This window comes from Scyliorhinus torazame, chromosome 11, assembly GCF_047496885.1.
Source record: "Scyliorhinus torazame isolate Kashiwa2021f chromosome 11, sScyTor2.1, whole genome shotgun sequence".
NCBI lineage: Eukaryota > Metazoa > Chordata > Chondrichthyes > Carcharhiniformes > Scyliorhinidae > Scyliorhinus > Scyliorhinus torazame.
Window position 1 is genome coordinate 73,185,688 of NC_092717.1, and position 24,776 is coordinate 73,210,463.

General features: G+C 41.9%; 1 protein-coding gene across 4 annotated transcripts in view; it reads left to right on the forward strand.

Annotated features, from left to right (window-relative positions):
- The window catches only part of samd12 (sterile alpha motif domain containing 12), a 234,754-nt gene that overhangs the window by 57,714 nt on the left and 152,264 nt on the right, over positions 1-24,776 (forward strand). For all 4 annotated transcript variants that reach the window (XM_072467406.1, XM_072467405.1, XM_072467407.1 and 1 more), the window contains exon 3: positions 15,662-15,797. In XM_072467406.1, the coding sequence (XP_072323507.1) occupies positions 15,662-15,797 (136 nt within the window). The remainder of the gene's footprint in view (positions 1-15,661; positions 15,798-24,776) is intronic.

Sequence of the window (24,776 nt, forward strand, 5' to 3'; positions counted from 1 at the left end):
ATTTAACAATGGAGTTTTTATCATTGATAAAGATAAGTAGTTGATATTACTTATCTTACTCCTGTGCAATAAAGACCAGTGTACTATCTGCCTTCCTAATTGCTTTCCTGCATTTTAACTTTTGCTTTTTGTCCAAAGCACCCAAATCTCTCTGGAAACCATTTTTTTAAAAAAAACTGTTCATCTGCTTTCCCTGTACTTCCCCACATTATATTCCACCTGCCATCTTGCCCACCCACTCAACTGCTCTATATCCCTTTGCAGGCTCTTGTGTCCTCCCCACAGCTAACTTCCCCATTTAGTTTTGTATTGTCAGCAAACTTGGAATTTTTGTCCGTACATTGGAAATGATTGCCTCCATCTAGGCTACCATTTTTTGCTTATCCTTCATTCTCCTCGTAGGTGGTGGTGGGCTGCCTTCCTGAATCACTGGTCCATCTGGGGTAGGTCAATGCACAGCGAGTTCCCGGGCTTTGAAACCATGCCCATGAAGGAATGGTGATATAATACAAGTCAGAATGGTATGCGGGTTCGAGGGAAACATGGAGATGGTGATTTTCTTTATGCGTCGGCTTCCCTTGTTTTTCTAGGTGGCAGCAATCGCAGCTTTTTAGCGTGCTGTGAAAGAAGCCTTGTTTTCTTAAATCTTGTAGATGGTGCATACTGCTGCCACTGTGCACAGTTGGTGAAACAAGTGAATGTTTAATGTGCTTTTCCTGGATGGGGCTAATCTTGAATGTTGTTGGAGCAGCACTCTCCCAGAAAATGAACTTTTGCCGTGTCAGAACTGCAACAGCCACAACCATCAGCCTTTGTACTAGGTGTAACCCCAACCAGTAGAGAATTTTCCTCCAATTCCCATCAACTTCAGTTTTCTCAGGTTCCTTTTATGCCATACTGCCTTGATGCCAAGGGCAGTCTCTCTCGCTCAAGCCCATCATGTACACCACTCTTGGTCCCTTCAGATAAGTTATCAGTATGCATTGTACAGGCCCTAGCATCGATCCCACGACTAACAACCTGCCAATTTGAAAATGTCCATTTAATTACAATTTTGTCTTCTGTCCTATAACCTATGCTCCATCCATGCTAATATATTAACCCCAACTCTAGCCTTATATTATACAGCAACCTTGGAACCACTTCAAGATCTTGCTTTCCTTTGAAATAAGTAATAGCGCTGGAACCCCTGTTTTTGACAATAGCCTGACACATTTTTACAGTACGTAAGCTTGCTACCTCCTTCAGTATAGTAAGAGAAATAATTAATTTCTTCTATATTAAAGCTATGATTGAATTTCATTTTATGCAAATACTTTTTACCATTTACAATTCAACAAATACAGCAGATTGAGTTTGGTTAATGTTCTTGGGAAATCATTGGTTAGTTTTACTTTTAAGATTATGAATGTGCCATTGTCTCTTTCAAAGCCCCATGTTGACTGTCTTTTTTTTTTAAGTAAACCGTTGATTGCCACTTTTTGTTTTGAAAACCCTGACCATAGCCAAGCAAAATTTAAATAACTTGTCTGAAAATGTAAGAAAGGTGGTGTAATAATCGTGGAAGATTTTAATCTCCATATAGATTGGCCAAATCAGAATGACAAAAATAGCAAGATGCGTTCCCACTGTGTATCTGAATGTTTGTTTTTATAGAACAATACTTTCTGGAACCAGCCAGAAACAGACATATTTTAGATATGTGTAATGAGACAGGATTAATTAATGACATCCTAGTAAGGGATTTTCTAGGTAATAGTGATCATACCATGGTAGAATTTCACATTCAGTTTAAGGGTTAGAAATTAGGGTCTGAAACTTCAATGAAGGCAATTACAAAGGTATGAAGACAGAATTGGCTAAAGTTGTCTGGGAAAATAGGTTTAAAAAGGTAAGACAGTAGAAAAGTAATGACAGATATTTTAGGAAATATTTCATAAATCTCAAAAAGATATATTCCATTGAGGAAGAAAGACGCTGTGGGTAACTAAGGAAGTTAAGGGTGGTATCAGGGAAATGTGCAAATTGGCAAAAAGATTAGTAGGCCAGAAGATTGGGACAATTTTAGAAATGAGCCAAGGCCGATTTTTTTTTCTTCTTTTTTTTTTCTTTTTTTTTCTTAAATGAGAAAGAAATTGAGTATGAGTGAGAACTAGCACAAAATATAGAGAAAGTAAAAACTTCTAAAGTATCTATTGTCAGGTGGCTGTACCTTTTAAGAAATGGGTGTTTATTAAATAGCTGCAGTGATGTCAGTGTGTGGGTGGAGCTGGGCTGTCTGTCTTTCACTTTCGTTTTGAACTGGGAGCTGTAATGTGTTTTTGGTTTCGTTTTCAGAGTTGGAGAGTTGCATTCAAAGCGAGCAGCTGTGTTATAATCTCTCTACAAGTTAAAGCTCATTGATGATTTCAAAGTAATACCTGTTTCTGTCGCGAATGTAAACCTGCTGTCTTTGTTTAAAAAGGTTTGAAGTTATGGATGTTGTTTGGGAAGTTATTAAGGGTTATCGATAGAGTATTGTATCTTTTGGGGAGTGGTCAGAGTTGGTAGTTGATGAACTGTTTACTGTGTGTTCATAAAATGTTAACTGGATTCATAGAATAAACATTGTTTTGTTTTAAAAATACTTTAGACCTCTGTTGCATCACACCTGTAAGGTGGGCCCATTGTGCTCCCCATAACCAAAATCTATTAAAAGTCATGGGTCAGGTGAACTCCATGATATACTTTTGGGGTTCCCTAAAACCCTGGCCCATTATAATATAAAGGAAGAGAGTAGCTGAGGTTTCCGTCCCTCATCAGATGAGCCTGGGGAATTAATAATTGGGACAAAGAAATGGCAGAGACTTTGACCAAGTATTTTGTATCTGCATTGATAGTAGAAGATGCTTCCAAATAATATTAGGCAAATGGGACAGAGGAGCTGAAAATAATTACTATCACTAGAGAAAAAATACCAGGAAAACACATGGGACTAAAAGTCCCCTAGACTTGATGGCCTGTATCCTAGGATCTTGGAGGAAGTGGCTGCAGTGATGGTGGATATATTGGTTCTAATCTTCCTAAATTTGGTAGATTCTGGAAAGGTTCCACCAGATTGGAAAATTGCAAACATAACACCACTATTAAGAAAGCAGGGGGATGGAAAGCAGGAAACAATAGACCTGTAGCCTAACATCTAACATTAGGAAAATATTATAATCCATTATTAAGGAGGTAGTGAAAATCATAAGACAACTAGGCCGAGTCAACATGGTTTTGTGAAAGGGAATTTGTGTTTGACAAAGTTCTTTTGAGGATCACAGCATTACATCATCTGCTGCTGCGATATCCTGAAATCCATCAGTAATGATTCTACCATTATGTTGTTGGTTAACGCTCTTGAAGGGGCCTTCAATGCAGCCCAAACCTCCCCAACGCAGTGGTGCTTTCTGAAGGAAATGACAAAGTACATATGTGGAGGATCAGGGTATGACAATAGCACACATTTTGCTTACAAAGATCACAGGCTCCATTACAGTGAAGGGCTTTCATCTTGCAGACATGATCCTCAGTCCACAGTGGGACAGTACGTTGAACATTGTCGACACTCTGTGTCGAATAGCTTGGGTAACAGTGGAAAGGGCTTTGATCACTACCAGGAGATTTTTGGAACAAAGCTGTCAGTAATCACGAGATGAAGGTTGCCACAGGAAAGGCTGAAAGATTGGAGGACTCTGTCCATAATCAGGCCAGGAAATAATACAGTATAACTGGTGGGAAGTCAGGAGAGTAACAGCCATTGCACATGTTTCAGACTTAATAGTTGTTGTCAGAGACTAATGGTATCCCAAGCAGTGCAGATAGTAATGCTGGCCAATAAGGGGTGTCTATTGACGCAACTATTGACATTTCCCTCCCAGGAAATAGAAACGCGTGAACATTGATCAAGATTTTGCAATTTAATGAAATGATGGTTCCATGTCTAGCTAGGTCAATAGAACTTCGACAAATCCGTAAGAGAATGGTAGGGCAGCAGAATTGAAGCACACTGGACTCTAGAAGAATCCCTAGAGTTTCTGGTGAGCAGAGGTAGTGCCTGACCAGGGATCCAAAAGGAGGGACTGAAGTGGGGTAATTGAAATAATTCAACAGTAATAGCTTTGAAAGAAGGCAAATGTAGTTATGAGCATTAACAGCTTAAGATAAGTCATTAGAGCCATTTCTCAACGTGATGGTTTGGGACAGTAACAACAACATACTTAATGGCCTTCCCAGGATGGGTAAGCAAAAGTGTGACAAGAAGCACAGACTTCAACCTTCAGTTAGTTAAATTACAGCTGCAGCCTGTACAAGTCTGCCTTATTAGGATTATATAGTTTAAGGGTCATCTGTTACACAGCCTTAATACCAGTCACCCTGGAGGAGGAGGGTTGTGTTTCCCAAGTGCGTTTTGTGAATAAAGTCACTGTTACTGCGACTTACAGACTTGAGTGGTTTCAATCTTATCCCACAAGTACGAAATGCACAGGATGCTGAGTCAGTTGAGTGTTGTTGCAGCCGCAACCATTCAGGCAAATGGAGAGCATTCCATCACATTCCTGCCTCATTGTAGATGGTGGACAGACTTTGAGCAGTCAGGAGGTGAGTTCCTAGCCTCTGACTTGCTCTTGTAGCCACGCTATTCATATGGCTAGTCCAGTTCAGTTTCTGATCAATGGTAACCTCCAGAAGGATGATTGTGGGGGATTCAATGATGGTAATGCCAATGAACGTCAAGGGGAGATGTTTAGATTCTCTCTTGTTGGGGATGGTAATTGACTAGCACTTTTTTGTGGCATGAATGGTACAAGCCACTTGTCAGACCACTCCTGAATGTTGTCCCAGATATTGCTGCATATTTGTGCAGCCTGTTTTCGTATCTGAGGAGTCGCAAATGGTGTTGAATGTTGTGCAATTAAATGCACATCCCATTTGATTTTATGATGGAACAAAAGTCATTGAAGCAACTGAAGAATGTTGGATTTAGGACACAACCCTGAGGAGCTCCTGTAGCAGAGATCTGGGACTGAGATGATTGGCTTCAACAACTACAACCATCTTCCTGCCTGCTGGATATAGAACATAGAACATAGAAAAATACAGCACAGAACAGGCCCTTCGGCCCACGATGTTGTGCCGAACCTTTGACCTAGATTAATCATAGATTATCATTGAATTTACAGTGCAGGAGGACATTCGGCCCATTGAGTCTGCACCGGCTCTTGGAAAGAGCACCCTACGCAAGGTCAACACCTCCACCCTATTCCCACAACCCAGCAACCCCACCCAACACGAAGGGCAATTTTGGACACTAAGGGCAATTTATCCTAGCCAATCCACCTAACCCGCACATCTTTGGACTGTGGGAGGAAACCGGAGCACCCGGAGGAAACCCACGCAGACACGGAGAGGATGTGCAGACTCCGCACAGATAGTGACCCAAGCCGGAATCGAACCTGGGACCCTGGAACTGTGAAGCAATTGTGCTATCCACAATGCTACCGTGCTGCCCTCAAGAACAAATTAATCTACACTATATCATTCTACCGTAATCCATGTACCTATCCAATAACTGCTTGAAGGTCCCTAATGTTTCCGACTCAACTACTTCCACAGGCAGTGCATTCCATGCCCCCACTACTCTCTGGGTAAAGAACCTACCTCTGACATCCCCCCCCATATCTTCCACCATTCACCTTAAATTTATGTCCCCTTGTAATGGTTTGTTCCACCCGGGGATAAAGTCTCTGTCTACTCTATCTATTCCCCTGATCATCTTATAAACCTCTATCAAGTCGCCCCTCATCCTTCTCCGTTCTAATGAGAAAAGGCCTAGCACCCTCAACCTTTCCTCGTAAGACCTACTCTCCATTCCAGGCAACATCCTGGTAAATCTCCTTTGCACCTTTTCGAAAGCTTCCACATCCTTCCTAAAATGAGGCGACCAGAACTGTACACAGTACTCCAAATGTGGCCTTACCAAAGTTTTGTACAGCTGCATCATCACCTCACGGCTCTTCAATTCAATCCCTCTGTTAAAGAACGCTAGCACACCATAGGCCTTCTTCACAGCTCTATCCACTTGAGTGGCAACTTTCAAAGATGTATGAACATAGACCCCAAGATCTCACTGCTCCTCCACATTGCCAGGAACTCTACCGTTAACCCTGTATTCCGCATTCATATTTGTCCTTCCAAAATGGACAACCTCACATTTTTCAGGGTTAAACTCCATTTGCCACTTCTCAGCCCAGCTCTGCATCCTATCTATAGAACATAGAACATAGAACAATACAGCGCAGTACAGGCCCTTTGGCCCACGATGTTGCACCGAAACAAAAGCCATCTAACCTACACTATGCCATTATCATCCATATGTTTATCCAATAAACTTTTAAATGCCCTCAATGTTGGCGAGTTCACTACTGTAGCAGGTAGGGCATTCCATGGCCTCACTACTCTTTGCGTAAAGAACCTACCTCTGACCTCTGTCCTATATCTATTACCCCTCAGTTTAAAGTTATGTCCCCTCGTGCCAGCCATATCCATCCGCGGGAGAAGGCTCTCACTGTCCACCCTATCCAACCCCCTGATCACTTTGTATGCCTCTATTAAGTCTCCTCTTAACCTTCTTCTCTCCAACGAAAACAACCTCAAGTCCATCAGCCTTTCCTCATAAGATTTTCCCTCCATACCAGGCAACATCCTGGTAAATCTCCTCTGCACCCGCTCCAAAGCCTCCACGTCCTTCCTATAATGAGGTGACCAGAACTGTACGCAATACTCCAAATGCGGCCGGACCAGAGTTCTGTACAGCTGCAACATGACCTCCCGACTCCGGAACTCAATCCCTCTACCAATAAAGGCCAACACTCCATAGGCCTTCTTCACAACCCTATCAGCCTGGGTGGCAACTTTCAGGGATCTATGTACATGGACACCTAGATCCCGCTGCTCATCCACACTTTCAAGAACTTTACCATTAGCCAAATATTCCGCATTCCTGTTATTCCAGCACCGTAACCCGCCATTCTCACTCCTCACACAAATCTCACTTGGCTGCTTTCTGTGTCCTTCACAGGCCCTGAGCTCAGTCCCACCACCAGAGGCACGGCCCCCCCCCTCCTCTTATTGGTCAGCAGAGAAGTAGACGTTGAATATGACGTTAGGAAAGTTAATCACCCATTGGATAATCTGTTCTCACTGGAACGAAGGAGGTTGAGGGGCGACCCGATAGAGGTCTACAAACTTATGAAGGGCATAGACAGAGTGGATAGTCAGAGGCTTTTCCCCGGGATAAAGGGGTCAATTACTAGGGGGCATAGTTTTAAGGTGAGAGGGGCAAGGTTTAGAGTAGATGTGCGAGGCATGTTTTTTACGCAGAGGGTAGTGGGTGCCTGGAACTCGCTGCCGGAGGAGGTGGTGGAAGCAGGGACGATAGTGACATTTAAGGGGCATCTTGACAAATACATGAATAGGATTGAAATAGAGGGATACGGACCCAGGAAGTGTAGATGATTGTAATTTAGTCGGGCAGCATGGTCGGCACGGGCTTGGAGGGCTGAAAGGCCTGTTCCTGTGCTGTACATTTCTTTGTTCTTTGTTGGATGCCAATCGGATGGAGCAAGGTCAAATGTTGCAGCTGCTGAGCCAGAATTCTCAATCTAAAATCCGCCGCGGCTGTTGGGTGCTCCTCCCGCGATTGGGAGCACCACGACTGATCGTTCTGTGATCCTCCCGACACAAACCCGCGGGTCGCGACCCTGGATTTGAAAATCCCTAACTATCATGTCCTTCTGGCTGAAGCAAATACTTTGGTCTTGTCTTTTCCACTGATATGCTGGGCTCATCCATCTTTGAAGATGGGGGTGTCTGTGGAGGCTGCTCCTCCTGTTAGTTCCTTAATTGCCCACGACCATTCACAACTGGATATGGCAGGTTGTCAGATCGCTTTGCTCGGTCTTTTTTTGAAAATCGTTGTAAGAAATTGTTCTTTCCAAATACATCCATTAGGTGGCACTCTTAACACATTCTTTTCAGTATGATCAAGTATAAGCAGTAGCTGTGAAATATTTTTGTCTTTGCCGTTAGCTAAATATGAAATTTTCAGGCTTTTCTATAATACATTTCTTCAACCACTTTCTGCATGTGAAATTAGCTTTCATCTCCACCACTTCTCTTGAACACAGTAAGAAGTCTTCGAACACCAGGTTAAAGTCCAACAGGTTTGTTTTGAATCACTAGCTTTCGGAGCACTGCTCCTTCCTCAGGATTCACCTGAGGGAGGAGCAGTGCTCCGAAAGCTAGTGATTTGAAACAAACCTGTTGGACTTTAACCTGGCATTGTAAGACTTCTTACTGTGCTCACCCCAGTCCAACACCGGCATCTCCACATCATGACTTCCCTTGAAGGTTGTGACTCCTTGCTGGATACTCATCAATACCTCACCCAAAAAAAGGCATTCTTCATTCAGTGAGCGTTTGTACTGCCTAAGCAGCTGAATGACCTTGTGATCTTGATGTTTGCTTCATCTAACTTTGAGATCTGTGCACATTTAGCAGAATCTGGGGGATCGGATCAGATTTGCCAGTCCTTAAGATGTGTTCTTCTCTGGGGCAAAACAAAAGTTGCGTTAGATTGCCATGCACCTTATGGTCTGCAGGTTCCCCTGTTGTATAGGTCATTGGTATGTGTTACAGAACTGCACGCAGTGATGACATTACGGGCTTGTGGGTTTTTATTTCGTACCCATTCACAATAGATTTTAGAAAAGGTTTTCTTATGCAATACGTTTCAAACTAGAAGTGGCAACATATGCCAAAGAGCAATGGAAGTAGAGCAGTGGAAAGACATTTTAGTCCTCACACTGAGAATATTATATTGGAATGGAAGAAACATGATGAAGCACTGGTGAAAATAGAAAAGAGCAAGCAGATATTTTGTGGGCATGCTGCAAAATCATCACAGCTGGAAGAAAGGTATAAAATTGGATAGGAGGAATTGAATAGCAATCAATTGCTATGTGAAGCAAGGAGAATAGCATTATTAAGCAGTGTTGCTGATTTAGCTGGTACAACATCTTGGTTCTATATTCTGGGGTAGCACAGAAGTTGTCAACCAAATACAAAGTAAAGCTATTTGAATTTCACATGTTCATGATTAATGCAAAGGCGATTGCGTTGTTTTAAGATCAAGGGAACTTCGTCTATATTGATTATCTGTCTAAATTCTGAGGGTGCGTTAAACAAGACTATATAGTCTATATAGTCCTGCCGACTACGCCAACTGTAGGACTCTACCGTGCGGTTTAAGTGTAGTCTCGTATACACGTCAAAACTCAGTAGAATTTAAGTTACACTTCTCGGATGCGAAATAAAAATCTTTTATTGTGTCTATTGATTATATTTGAGAGACAGATCTTCTTGTGGTTACAAATCAAATGTTCTCAATAAAGCCCTTGCCAGCAAAAGACTTTAAGAGAAATAATTGGCTTAATGGTTTACAACAGATTTAACTTTCAAAAATACAGTAATGGTTCTTGCTCAAAGCAAAACAGCTTGCGCAAAGTTCAAGAGTTAGAGTGGAAATATGAAAATAAGAAATAAGGATAGCGGGTAGTCAGGGAAAAGGTATAGAGTGATCCTGGAAGAAAAATAGCTGCCCGAACCTCTGTTTAAGGAGAATGTTTAAGGTGAATGTTTAAAGAGAATGTTATCAGTCTGACTCCATCTGTCCCTACCCCTGCAATGTGCTGATTGGCTTGGATGGGTCTCAAATGCATTTGGTTGGATGGTCAGTTATCAATCATTAAAATGCAACATAGCTATGAATATGTCGCATTTTTAGATGTTTGTGTGTGTTGGAATATAATCTACACTTTTTTTAACCAGATCTGTTTTCGGCTGACTGCTATACTTATTCACATTTTGAACAATGGCAGATTCATTTTATTCATGTTAACTTATTGTGATTTTCATCGAATTGTTTCATTTGCTTCTAGTTAGACTGTAGATGTTTCAAATTCTGTGCTTTGCCACTGCAAATCCTGCAAGCTGTGTGTTTTTGTAATCTAAAGTTATGCTGGAAGTTTTATGATGAAATCCATTTTAAAATGGATTTTAAACTGGGCTTTAGTATTTGCATTAAAATGGCTAATTTAATGACTCTTTTACCTATAAGAAATAGCCAGTTCCCTTCAGTAGCATTAGTAAGCAGTATTGCTGATTTAGCTGGTACAACATCTTGGTTCTACATTCTGGGATAGCACAGAAGACGTCAACCAAATACAAAGTAAAGCTATTTTGCATGTTCATGATTAATGCAAAGGCAATAGCGTTGTTTTAAGCTTAAGGGAACTTCGTCTATATTGATTATCTGTCTAAATTCTGATGGTGCGTCAAACAAGACTGTTGACTGTTGAAGGTGCTGAAACAATATCAATAAATTGGCTAGGTGTGAGAATACCCACTACACTGTCATTTTGGCCTGTGATGCTGTTTATCTCTGTCTGTAACAGGGGCAGCTTTTAACCATGAGAACAAATGCTTGAAATTCTACATTAAATCCTTGTTCATGTTTATCATGTGGGATGGGTGATTGAAGAAGAGATAAATTATGGCTGGAGAAAGGGTGGTCAAAGTATCCGCGGGTGGCCTTCTGAAATAGTAGCTCCAGTTTTGGGCACATATAACTTGGGCCGAAGACTAGCTGGCTGTGATTCCAGGCAGTCTTAGTAGCCAATTATAGTCCCTGGACATCTCAAACTAGCCATTTAAACAGTTTGTGCATGGGAAGTGGATTGAATGGTGGAGACTCCCAAGTCACGACTGGGACATTACACGAGTGGTTGAGAAACTTTGTGGGAATTAGTGAAACAAGACAATTATTCGAGAAGAGCCATATCAGCAATGCTCTAGATGGCAGTGAAGATGTGTATTTGAAGAAAGCGACAGTTCACTTAACACCAATGATAATGAAGATATGATTAGTAAGACTTCAAGCTGCACTGTTCTGTGGTAAATATTAATATTGAATACCTATATACATAGAATTTTTTTCTGGATATTTCTTCCTAAAATCTTAGTGCACCTTATAGGATCATGGGAGCAGGAGTAGGCTAATAGACCTCTCCAGCCTACTCTGCCATTTAATTAGATTGTGGATGGTCACCTACCTTATGCCATCTTGCATTACCCCCATATCCACTTTTAATTGGGATCGGATAATCTGCTTGTGGCCTGGTATCTCGTGCGGTCTGGCAAATGCAGTAATCAAGAACAGAAACAATCAGTTTTTCCACGTCTTCCACATGTTCCTTGAGGTCAATCTGTAACAACATCGCACTGCTGCAGCTGATATCTCCTTCTGCACTGTATAGATTCTATGATTCTATATGATTGATCCAACATTATCATTGAATCTGCTTCATGAGCTCAATTCCTTATTGCCTTAACCAGCTGAGGAAATGCTAGTAATCTGAAATAAAAATTGAAGATGCTGGAATTACCACAGCAGATCAACCAACAAAAATGAAAAGATAGGTGATGTTTTGGACACAAACTCCAGCAAATCTGACACAGGATCTACACCTTGAGCATAATTTCTTTGAATGCTGACTGAGCCACAGCATATTTTGGAACTTCTTGTTTGTTTAACTTGTGACTATAATTCTCTTTCATAAAAGGCAGGATGATTTTAGTGTTGTATCGGTTTATTGCAATATATACAATAACCTCAATCATGTTTTCAAAAATTTTAGGATATTTCCATATCAAGATAATTTGAACTGTGAATGGTGACGGTGAAAGCTTTGGGAGGGGTTTGAAATCATACTGCAAAATTAATATTATTTTTGAGACCAAGATTGGATACCCTATCAATTTATATTTTCTAGTTTTAAACATGCCTTTAAAGAATACATTTCTCCATTGTCATTCTTTCCCCAACAGCATGAGTGACGGAATATATGGAAAGAAAAACCATATGGTCAACTAAACGTGTTTTTATTTTGTAAACCATGTACATTTTGATTTACCATTTTAGATTCCATATCATATATGATCTTTGAAAATTGCCCTTGATCGTTTGAGGACAATCATTATTTAACTCCAACCGATTCATCTTTCATGAGTGACAATTCCATAACCCAAGCATTGCAGAATTCATTGTTTATTTTTTTAACATCATTCAAACTGGTCCATTAGCAACAGCATTTAGTCCACTAATGATAACAATGCTTCTGAAATGGATCAGACAGGTGTGTGCAAATTGCGAGAGGACATTTAATGGTGCTTTTCCTGTTGGGAGTAATGTACAAGCCGTTGGATCCACAGAAAATGTTGAGCACGGTGTATATCTTATTAGCTCAATAGCAATGAAATTACTCAATTAATTACCTCATATTGCAATATTCATACTAATAATTTCATTCCCAGAATATATTTGTAAAAATTCATTTACAGCATGTTAGGCCAGCATTTACTGCCCATCCCTTGTTGCCCTCAGAAGGTGATGGTGAGTTGCCTTCTTGAACCACTGCAGTCCTTGAAGTGTAGGTACACCCACTATGCTGTTAGGGAGAGAGTTCCAGGATGAAGGAGCAGTGTTTTGTTTCCAAGTCAGGGTGGTGAGGGATTGGAGGGGAACCTCCAGGTGGTGGGGTTCCCAGGTAACTGCTGCTCTTGTCCTTCTAGATGGTAGTGGTTGTGGGGTTGGAATGATGCAAGTTGCAGTAAAAATAGGCAGTCTCTGAAATTCCAACATTAGATCCAGATATTCGCACCAGGATTGGCAACGCAGACAGGAGAAGTCCTGGCTCCACAAACCCAGCCTTTAAAAATGCTGCCTGGAAGTCGGATTTTCCATCTGGGAGAACAGGTTGAATTTGAAGTTGGGGCGGGCAACCCAGGAAGAATTGAGGAAGGTGCCTGGTGTGGAGGTTGGCTAGGTGCAAGACCTGCCTCAGGACTCTGACATGATGTCAAGATGAAAACATGAAAGGAACACCACCCCACCCATGCCACCCTATATTTTCCACAGCCTCATGGTTCTTAACACCCTTATGCCAACTGATGCTAATCCATGCCCCTTACACCTACCATATCAACACTCCTAGTATCCACCATAGGCAGACCTTAAACTCATGCAGAGATGAGATAAAATAGAGTTCTATAAATTAAAGTTCTAAATATACATTGCAGACTTCACTATTTTGGAGAAAAACTCTTCTTCATGAACACCCATTTACTACATTTGCATTCCATCATCCTTCAATCAACACATCATAAAGCCTTCGGTCAACACACATTTCATTCAAGCACATAATCTCTTATAATAACAGGCATTGGAATTCATAGTCCCACTTCAAAGAGTCGATAACTACTTGTAGCAGTCAATCAAAGTGTGAAATAGCAGGCACCTTACAAGATAATTGATGGTTGTGAAATTGTCCGGCAACAGCAATCCAGTAATGGAAGCCCTCAAGCTTATGACAACAGACATAGCAAGCAATATTTTTTCACACTCCTGGCATATTTTTCAAAGATTTAAAGGGAAGAGCTTTTAAATGCTTTGACAGGTGCAACTGGCAGTTTTGAAAGTTGATTGCCTCTTGACCATTACAATGAGCTTGATAGTGTTTATGCACTTTTTGGGCACATTTATGTCCCCTTTTATCAGTTCCACTTTTAACACAATACCCCCCCCCGAAAGGTGTCCCCAGACCAAATCCCTGGTTACCCAAAGAAACTCAAAAGTTCAGACTTGTTCTTGGCACATGTGGGGATTCACACTCCTGACCTACCAAAACCCCACTTCAGTAGAGGCAACTGATGATTTAAATAGAGCGCTGCCTCTGTAAAATGAGCATGTGCATAAGGTGGCCTGTCACCATTCTCATCCCTGTGAAAATGGGACGTGCTGAATTCAAGAGCCGGATTTAGAATTTTGGCTACTTTCTTCACCATGCTGGAGAAGCAGCCCATTGTTTTGAAAATCAGGGCTACAGTTTGCTCGACCTATGCAAATACTTTTCTTGGTGTCTTCTATAATTGGCCTGTATGCAATTATTGTGAACATTGATATAATCATTGGAGATGGTTGAGCTGCATTACTGTATATCAATCCTGTACCCTGGCAAATTGAGGTGCTTCAGAATGACGAGTGACCAGGGGGCAGCATGGTGGCACAGTGGTTAACACTGTTGCCTCACAGCCCCAGGGTCCCAGATTCAATTCTGGCCTCTGGTGACTTTCTGTGTGGAGTTTGCACTTTCTCCCCATGGCCTGCGTGAGTTTCCCCCCACAGTCCAAAGATGTGCCGTTTAGGTGGATTGGCAATGCTAAATTGCCCCTTAGTGTTCACAAGGTTAGGTGGGGTTACTGGATTACGGGGATGGGGTGGAGGCGTGGGCTTAAGTAGGGTACTCTTTCCATAGGCCGGTGCAGATTCAATGGGCCTCCTTCTGAATTGTAAACCCTATGATTTATTGAGTTACATATGTGTTGCTGTATCTATCACAGGCTTTTTGAGAGGTTCATATAAGTAAATACCTGTTTTAATGAATCTTTCTATTTTGGAAGCCACAACAACCCAGTGTCAGTAGGTTTTTATCCCTCTTTGGTGATTGGAAGATGTTAGGAAAATTGGATTATAAATGTAGTGAGCAATTTAAGGGTTTTCTGGGACTAGAATGTGTTTGTTTCATAAAATCATAGAATCTACAGTGCAGAAGGAGGCCATTCAACCCATCGAGTCTGCCCGGTCCTTGGAATGAGCAGCCTACCCAAGCCCACACTATCCCAGTAACCCCACCCAACCTTTTTGGACATGAAGGGCAATTTAGCATGGCCAATCCACCTGACCTATACATCTTTGGACTTGGAGGAAACCGGAGCTCCCGGAGGAAACCCACACAGATACAGGGAGAACGTGCAGACTTCTCACAGACAGTGACCCAAGCTGGGAATCGAACCTGGGACCCTAACCACTGTTCTATCATGCAGCCTTGTTTTTCAGCTTGGGGAGATTGTCGTTGCTGGGTGGAGCCAAAGAAGGCAGAAAGACATCTTGAAAGCATTAGAGAGGCAGTTGGTGGAGAATCTTTGAAGAGGGAGGAGTTTTCTTCTAATCTGTCTGAATCCACAATTCTCCCACAGTAAGATAGATTGAGAGCTGTATGGTTCTTTTTTTGTGTTTAATGGGAAATTGTATAGTTGTGTTAAGGGGTAATTGTAAGCTGTTCTTTTTGGGTGTTCTTTTTGGGTGTGAAGTTAAAGTTTAATATTGTAGTTATAATTTTAAAAATAACCAAGCCTTATTTCTTCATGCAATCACTCCTGAAGCAAATCATTCTTTCTGCACAGTCTTTCAAATAAACAAAAATTTGGGGTTTTGGTCTAGCATCCTAGCCACTGTTGGAGTCTGGTCTGGGATCGTAATATCTCCAATTGTACTTATGATCATTTCTGTGAACAATTGTTTCTGAGTAGAGACTGTATTTTAGGTAAATTTTGGAACCTTGTGAGACTGCAAAATTTGGGTTGTAAGGTGTTGTATTGAGGAAGGCTTTAGTATCAATGTTGCAGATTATTTGTTCTAACCTATTATGTTAATGTTTGTGGAATTTGTATTCTTTTCCAGTCAAACCCTGGGCAAGTAAAACTAAGCAAACCAGTGGCTCTATGGACTCAGCAAGATGTTTGTAAATGGCTAAAGAAGCACTGTCCCAATCAATATCAGACCTACAGTGAGTCCTTCAAACAGCATGATATAACAGGTAGTGTAAAAATAGAAAAAGCGTTGGGAGTTTGGGGTGAAGTGTCAAAATGTCATTACAAACGCATGATGGTTTTCGGGTATTTTTCCTCCCTGCTCACCTTCCCAGTTCCCAGCAAACTTTGCAACAATTGCAAAACAGATGTCTGGTCCACCTGCCGCCCCCCCCCCCCCCCCCCCAAATTCATGCTGTACCTGTCGGGTAGCTTTTCACAGAAACAATATTCATGTTACAAAATCTTGACAGTTATTACTGATTAATGATTCTCTGAAATATTCTGCCTGAAAAGTTTAATTTTAATTTTGTTTGCAGAGTATCTGGAAGTGAAATTTTCTTTGACAGTTGTTAATTATATTAAGGTTACACAGGTCAAGGGCATGGTCTCAGTATTGAGTGCAATCGCTAGGACACTGGGCTATTAGATAGGGTGCAGACATTTGTAATGCTGCACTCCGTGAATAAGCTCATTATTAAGAAAAGTATTGGTGTCTCGTTTCATACTTCAACTGCCTTTGGGATCAAAATCACAACTAATTTAGTGCCCATCTTCCCGTCTTATTGCTGACTTTCTTGTGATCTGTCATTCTCAACCATTGCTTGCTTAAGCCATACGTTCCCAACATTTTCAGTTATTCGTTAGGAAAGAAAAAATGGGCATTCTTCCATTGTTTTGGTGAAGGATAAATTTCAGCCCTAATGCTATGACGTACACTTGTGCATTCCTTGCCCAGGTAGGAAATTATTTGTGCCTGGAGATTTATATTTGGCTTGTGCGATGACTGGATGCATTTTCTCTTGCTCCCATTTCCCTTTCTTTTTCCCTCTCCTTGTGTTTTTTTGTGGCAACACTTCATGCTCAGCAAGGTGAGTTCATTTACCTCTGTCAAAATTGACTTCATTGTTCGAAGACTACCTCATATGCCTGTGATTTTGTTGTTTCGCTATCGAATTTGTGCCTGACTGCGCTTCGTTTCTTTTTGATTGTTGTTGCTGTCAACCAGCATCCATTGGGACCTGAGGAACTCCTCAAGTTCCTCCTGCTACCTTGCGCCCCACATTATTTAAAAAATATGATGTGTAATAATGTAGTAGTTATTTTGTGTTGCCTTTCATGTTATTCCCATATAAATGTGTCTCTTTTTATGCTGTGAAACATTTTGGTTGTTTTTTTCCAAGCTACTTATGGTTAAGGTGGAAAATGTATTTATAAAAAGTTTATTGGACGGCACATTAGCACAGTGGTTAGCACTGTTACTTCACAGCGCAAGGGACCCGGGATCGATTCCCAGCTTGAGTCACGCTGTGCAGTGTCTGCAAGTTCTCCCCATGAAAATGAAATGAAATGAAAATCGCTTATTGTCACGAGTAGACTTCAAATGAAGTTACTGTGAAAAGCCCTGTGTGCGTGGGTTTCGTCCGGGTGCTCCGGTTTCCTCGAGTCCCAGTGAAATTGGACATTCTGAATTCTCCCTCTGTGTACTTGAACAGCTACAGTAGTGTGGTGACTAGGGGCTTTTCACAGTAATTTCATTGCAGTGTTAATGTAAGCCTTATAAAGATTATTATCCTTGCTTTCCCTCTCCCTTAATCCTCACACCTCAACCTTTTTCTTCCTTTTGCTTTGAAATGTAATTCTAGGTATTGGTTTAACTGCTTTAATTATTCACTAACCACCGTGCTTTTAGTTTGAGGCTATTAATGGTCAGATGCCTAGATTGAATTCTTGATTTGTGATCTACAACAGTGTCAAAATCTGATACTAATTAGTAATTATAGTTTACAGTATTAGAACATAGAACAGTACAGCACAGAACAGGCCCTTCGGCCCTCGATGTTGTGCCGAGTTTTGTCCGAAATCAAGATCAAGCTATCCCACTCCGTCATTCTTGTGTGCTCCATGTGCCTATCCAGTAACCGCTTGAAAGTGCCTAAAGTGTCTGACTCCACTTTCACAGCAGGCAGTCCATTCCACACACTTAAGTAAAGAACCTACCTCGGACATCTCTCCTATATCTCCCACCCCGAACCTTTAGATGGGTGTGTTCACCCACTTAATCCTACTGTTTTTTCATTACTCATACAATTTTGAAATTCCTTTTTCAACCAAACACCTTATTAAAACAGTTTTAACACCCTTTTTATTTAAAAATCACCGTTGACTATTTTGCAATTATCTTTGCTTTTGTAGATCTATGGAAGCTCAGTTATAGTGTTTATAAAATTTTTTTTAAATCCTACTTTTAAAATCAGTCTTCATAAGGGCAGCACGGTAGCATTGTGGTGAGCGCAATTGCTTCACAGCTCCAGGGTCCCAGGTTCGATTCCGGCTTGGGTCACTGTGCAGAGTCTGTACATCCTCCCCGTGTGTGCGTGGGTTTCCTCCGGGTGCTCCGATTTCCTTCCACAGTCCAAAGATGTGCAGGTTAGGTGGATTGGCCATGCTAAATTGCCCTTGCTGTCCAAAATTGCCCTTAGTGTTGGGTAGGGTTACTGGGTTATGGGGATAGGGTGGAGGTGTTGACCTTGGGTAGGGTGCTCTTTCCAAGAGCCGGTGCAGATTCGATGGGCCAAATGGCCTCCTTCTGCACTGTAAATCCTATGAATCTATGATAACTGTAATAATCTCCCCAGTGAAGCTTCGCTTTAATATTATATACGATTCCCAAAAAGGTAAACAATACCATAGTTGCAGCCTCTAGTATAAATTCAGCAATGTCTCTAAATATACAACCTCTGATATGGTTTGCCTTTTTATGACATTTATCTGTCTTGTCACCCTTTTTGGTGATTTCCACATTAATATTTCTCTATTTTCTTTGCTCCATTTAAAAATGTTGTCATTTTTAAGGTGCACTTTATTTTCCATTCCTACTTCCCCAATCTATACTTAATATTTTTCCCGCATTAAACTGCATTTGCCTGGTTTACCTCTCACCCAGCCCCCATATATCCTTTTTTTGTCATTCAGTTTGATGTACTCAGTAAGTCTGGACCACATCCACCACAAATTTCCAAAAGCTTCCTTTTGTACTTGTTTAAAAAAATTGTTGACTGGCCCTGCTTAGCTAATGTTTTTTTCTGAAATGTTTAATATTTTAAATCAATATTATGGGTTTCAGTTGTTCAAAACAACTGAAGTACATTTCCTGATTATTTTTAGGAAGGGAACCTGGTTTATCAGTCTCTAATCCTATGGCTCAATTTTACATCCATGTAATTTTGCAAAACTATAATCTGAGTCACCATAGTTTATTTTTTACTTCCCTTGAATGTAAACCACTGGATGCCAATGATTGTATATCTTTAAGTAACTTATTTTGTGCCATGAAATCCGGATCATAACCTCAACACCATTAGTTCTCATACAAATTAATGTGCACCTGAGGCCTCTGTGAAAACTAAACTGAGGTGAAGTGTCTATTTTGTATCTCTGCCTTTCATCCATTCTCCAATACAAAATTGCTCTTTTCAGCTTTTAGCTGGCATATTCCTACCATGACTCACCTTTCTGGTTACTTTTCCACTTTATAATCTCAATTCTTACAGATTTCCTATATTTATATTTCAGGGAAGTTTTATGGCGTGGTCGCTGGTTTGAAGAGCCAGTGAAAGCCTTTTCTGCTGCCTCCTCTGGGAAAACCCATTGGTAGTGTGTGCGTTTTGGTTATTTGAGAAGACATAGGTGCTTTGCACAAACCCAGGGCACTACTGGGAAACAGTGGCAGCTGCTGGAATGAGAGCCACTGAAGGCCCAGGATCATGTACTAATCCAGGTCAGAGATAATTGATGGCGGATGGGGATTCATAGGGTGAGGGTAAAGGTGGGGGGGGGGGGGGGGGTGGTCGGCATCAAGGATCGGGTGACTGGGTGGGGAGCAGTTGGGGTGGCGCTTGGTGAACTCTCTTCACCCTCACCTTCCCCGTCCCCCAATAACTGATGCTGGGTCCCTTAATCTGGCATGGAGTGCCTTTGTTCAAGGGAACCCTCAAGGAAACCACTAGTAACCTGCACAAATTTGCAAGTTATGCTCAGCACAGGGCTAAATCGCTGGCTTTGAAAGCAGACCAAGGCAGGCCAGCAGCACGGTTCAATTCCCGTACCAGCCTCCCCGAACAGGTGCCAGAATGTGGTGACTAGGGGCTTTTCACAGTAACTTCATTTGAAGCCTACTTGTGACAAGTGATTTTCATTTTTCATTTCATTTCATTGTGAGGCAATAAGGCCTGCCTGCCGCTGGGTTAATACCAGCAGCTGGGGAAGAGGCCCTTAATTACGCATTAATTGCTCCTTGAGGGCCACGATTGGTGGAGGGTCAGGCAGTTGAAGCGATCCCCTCTTATTATTAAATGCCCTCCCCATCTCCAAACTCAGCATGGGAGAAGAACATGAAACACTGCTCTTGATATTTATTAGTTTCAAATGTGATCTGATCTTACAATTATCCACATTTCCTTTTCTCCTGACCAGAGCATACTTGATTTATAATCTATTCATTTTCTGTTTTTAATATTTTCCAGGATGATGTATATCTCTTTGCATATTTTCTCTTCTACTCTCTATTTCCCCGTGATTCTTTTCAATCTCGAATCAGGTATCTTTTGCCCTTAATTGTCGTCATTTATTCTGGTGCTGAGCTAAATTATAATTTTGTAACTGGTTCTCAAAATATTTTTCCAGTGATTGCCCAGGATCAGGGCAATGTTTATTTATATTCTCTGGATATGTGTTGCTGGGGAGGTAACATTTATAGTCTATTCCTAGTTGTCTTCAGAAGGTCATGGTGGCTGTCTCGATTTCATAACTAAAAGAGAGCTTCTAGCCACTTCAATAGTGAATTAACCACATAATGTGGGATAGGACTTGCAAAATACCAAGACAGGGTTAAGTTGGCAGGATTCCTTCCCTGAATTTAGAATGGGACTTCCCTTGCAGGTCTTGTATTGGGATCTGTTTAAATGCAAGAATATAATTTCCCTCAGTAGAGGCTCTCAATCAACCAGGTGATGGTCCCTACAGAGCTTCCTCCATTATAGTCCTACCAACATTTGCCACTTCCTAGCATGCCTAAATGGCAGATGTTGGTAGGACCATAATGGAATAAGTCACTGGCATCTTCTCCTAGTTCTGTTGAAATAGATCACAGACCAGAAACATTAAATTCTGTTTCTCTCTCCACAGTTACAGCCTAATCTGCTGAGTATTTCCAGCATTTCCTATTTTTGTTTTGCCAGCATCTAGATGCTCATTTAACGGAGGGTTTTTAAAGGGAAAAGCACCCTGTGATTTTATTACATGAAAGCAAAATATTGCAGATGCTGGAAATCTGGGACAAAAGCAGAAAATGCTGGAAATACTCTGGGCAGGCAGCATCCGTGGAGAGAGAAAGTTATTTATTCTGCTTTTAAAGTATTTATTTTTATTTCTGTATTTTTCCAAGCTGACCATTATTATACATAATTCAGAAAAGAACCCAGCTGGAGTGTTATAGAACCAAGCATTTCAGCTCCATGATCTATGGTGCTGCTGTAGCGGAATGTGAGTTTGCATAAATAATGCTGATATCAGTAAATTAACAATTTTAGATGTGTTGTAGTCGTAGATGCCAAACAGAAGCCAGATATTTAGATCCATAGAATCCCTACAGTGCAGAAGGAGGCCATTCGGCCCATCTGGTCTGCACTGACCCTCCGAAAGAACACTCCACCTCGGCCCACTCCTCCACATAACCTGCACATCTTTGGGCGCTAAGGGGCAATTTAGCACGGCCAATCCACCTAACCTGCACAGCTTTGGACTGTGGGACGAAATTGGAAACCCACTCAGGCACAATCACCCAAGCCTGGAATCGAACCCAGGCCCCTGGTGCTGTGTGGCAGCAATGCTAGCCACTGTGTCACCATGCCACCCAAAATGTTGAGAGAATGCCCATTAATCAACCCTGTTACCCTCTGGGCAGCTTAACTCCTTTTCACTAAGTCTCAATGTTCTGCTTCCAATGCACTTAATGCAGTTTTGCATAAGAAAATGAGATGCAAGGGAAAAATAAGTTGATGGGGGAGAGGGTCACGCACCAAGAGAACTCACTTGTCTTCCATGTGATTGGTCAATTTTTATGTCTGGGGTTTGTTTGGTGTTAATTTTAATCTCGGAATTTTTGGAGAAATAATATAATATTTTGGGGCCTACTGTGGCATTCTGTGAGGCAGGCTTGTGGGGGTTGTATGTGAGAGACTAATTTAATAAAACTGAGGACTGAGTGTCTACAGAGTTGAGGATATCAAAGTGGCTTGGTGTGAAAGGGAGGCATTTGAGTGAATATGGCCAATCTGGATGTTCTACAAGGAAATCAGATATGGGTAGAAATGTGCATTAGGAGGTGAAGAAAGTTTGTGTTCAGTTGTTATATTTCATGGGAAGTAAAACGGTGTTTACAACTTGAAAAAGGTGATAAATGGGCAGCACGGTGGTGCAGTGGGTTAGCCCTGCTGCCTCACGGCGGCGAGGTCCCAGGTTCGATCCCAGCTCTGGGTCACTGTCCGTGTGGGGTTTGCACATTCTCCCCGTGTTTGCGTGGGTTTCACTTCCACAACCCAAAGATGTGCAAGGTAGGTGAATTGGCCGTGCTAAATTACCCCTTAATTGGAAAAATGAATTGGGTACTCTTTTTAAAAAAAATAAAAAATAAAATTTTTTTTTTAAAAGGTGATAAATGAGGGAACGCTTTCAATTTTATTTGAACTGAAAGTGGTTGGCAAAGGAAAACATAAAAGATTTTTGTATTCTGGGGAAAGTAAATTTCAAAGAACTCTTAAGGACAGTGGGAGAAGATGAAAGAGAAAAAAAAACATGGGAGGTTGGGAGCTAAGTTTGAAGAATGGCCATGTAAGACTTCCTAGAGTGTGCTCCGTGCTGGCATAGAGGTGTGAAAATAAGCACAAGTGAGGCAGCTTTTCAGCTAAGAGCTAACCCAGAAAAGTGTCTGTTTTTCAGAAAGCAGGGTTTTGTTTTTAAGCTTTCTTGGAATTTTTGCAGTGGAGTGGCAGAGAAACAAGCCCTGTGACATCCATCCCTCATAGCAACACTGGGGTTCCCTTGTGGTAATATTACAGTGTTTCTAATGGATTAAATACCTATAGGAGACTGTTGCTTAAAGGGCAGTGTATTTGTGTGTCTAACTAAGTGGGAATCTTTTTCGGGGAATGTTCTATCATTAATTTTAAGTGGGTAAATGCAATCTGTGTGTTTAAGATTCTTTTCTTTTGTTAATAAATCTTTTAATTTAATAATTGATATTTGTGTTACTGGAATTAATGGCTCCAGAGTATACATGTCTTCTCATGGTAAAATGGTAAAATACAAAAAGAAAAGCCTTGTGAAAGCTTGCCAAGTTTCCCCTTTGGGATTTGGTTTGCACGGCCTTTGGTTAGGCCGCATTTGGAGTATTGCATGCAGTTCTGGTCACCACATTATCAAAAGGACGTGGAAGCTTTGGAGAGAGTGCAAAGAAGGTTCTGTGTGAACGTATTGCTGCTACAATTCACCGTTGTATTGTATTATGTTGATGCCCTTGTGGGCTCTGCCTGTGGCTCCGCCCCCTCAGGGTGGTATATAGATCTGTAGCCTGTAGGTGGCACTCAGTACAGAGCAGTCGCAGGCACAAATCTAGCTTATTGAAACTACTGTTCACTTCTACTAATCATCTCGTATGAATTGATGGTCGCATCAGGTTCATCAGGATGTTGCCTGGTCTCGAGGGTGTTGGTTATGAGGAGCGGTTGAATAAACTAGGATTGTTTTCACTGGAATGATGGAGGCTGAGGGAAACCTGACAGAGCTCTACAAAATTATGAGAGGCATATACAGGGTGGATAGTCAGAGAATTTTTCCAAGGGTGGAAGTGTCAATTACAAGGGGGCACAGGTTCAAGGTGAGAGGGGGAAAGTTGAAGGGAAATGTGCAGGATAAGTTTTTCACACGAGTGGTGGGTGCCTGGAACAAGCTGTCCGAGGATGTGATGGAAGCAGGTACATTAGCAACATTTTAAGAGGCATCTGGATGGATACATGAATCGGAATAGTTTTTATTCAAAATTTTTCACAGATTATCACAACAGAAAAATAGACCCCCCCCTTTACACACATAATAAAACAACAAAACTGCATAAATAAACAAATAAACGTTAAACAGTAAACAATAGTGCATCCCCTACCAGACACGAACTTACCCCCCCCCCCCGGTTGCAGCAGCTGCTGACCATCTAACGCTCCGCCAGGGAGTCCAGGAATGGCTGCCACCGCCTGAAGAACCCTTGCACAGACCCCCTTAAGGCAAATTTCACCACCTCCAATTTAATAAACCCTGCCATGTCGTTAATCCAGGATTCCACGCTTGGGGGCCTCGCATCCTTCCTAATACCTGCCCTGTGCCAACTCAGGAACCCCCCATCCATTTTCCCCGGGACAAACCGATGGTTCTCCCGTATCGGGGACCACACCGAAGCCCCCACCTCCCCCCTCTGGCGTCTCCATTGCCCCCAGATTTTGAGGGTCGCCGCTACCACCGGGCACGTGGTGTACCTCGTTGGAGGAAGCGGCAGTGGTGCCGTCACCAGCGCCCCCAGGCTCATGCCCACACAGGACACCATCTCCAGCCTCTTCCACGCTGCCCCCTTCCCCTCCATTACACACTTACATATCATCGCCACGTTGGCAGCCCAATAGTACCCACATAGGTTTGGCAATGCTAACCGCCTCCTCCCCCCGTCCCCGTCCCTGCTCCGCTCCAAGAACGCCCTTCTCACCCTCGGGGTCTTCTTCGCCCATACGAACCCCATAATACTCCTGTTAACCCACTTAAAGAAGGCCTTGGGGATCAGGATGGGGAGGCACTGAAACAAAAACCTCGGGAGCACCGTCATTTTAACCGACTGCACCATACATGCCAGGGAGAGCAGCAGCATATCCCAACTTTTGAACTCC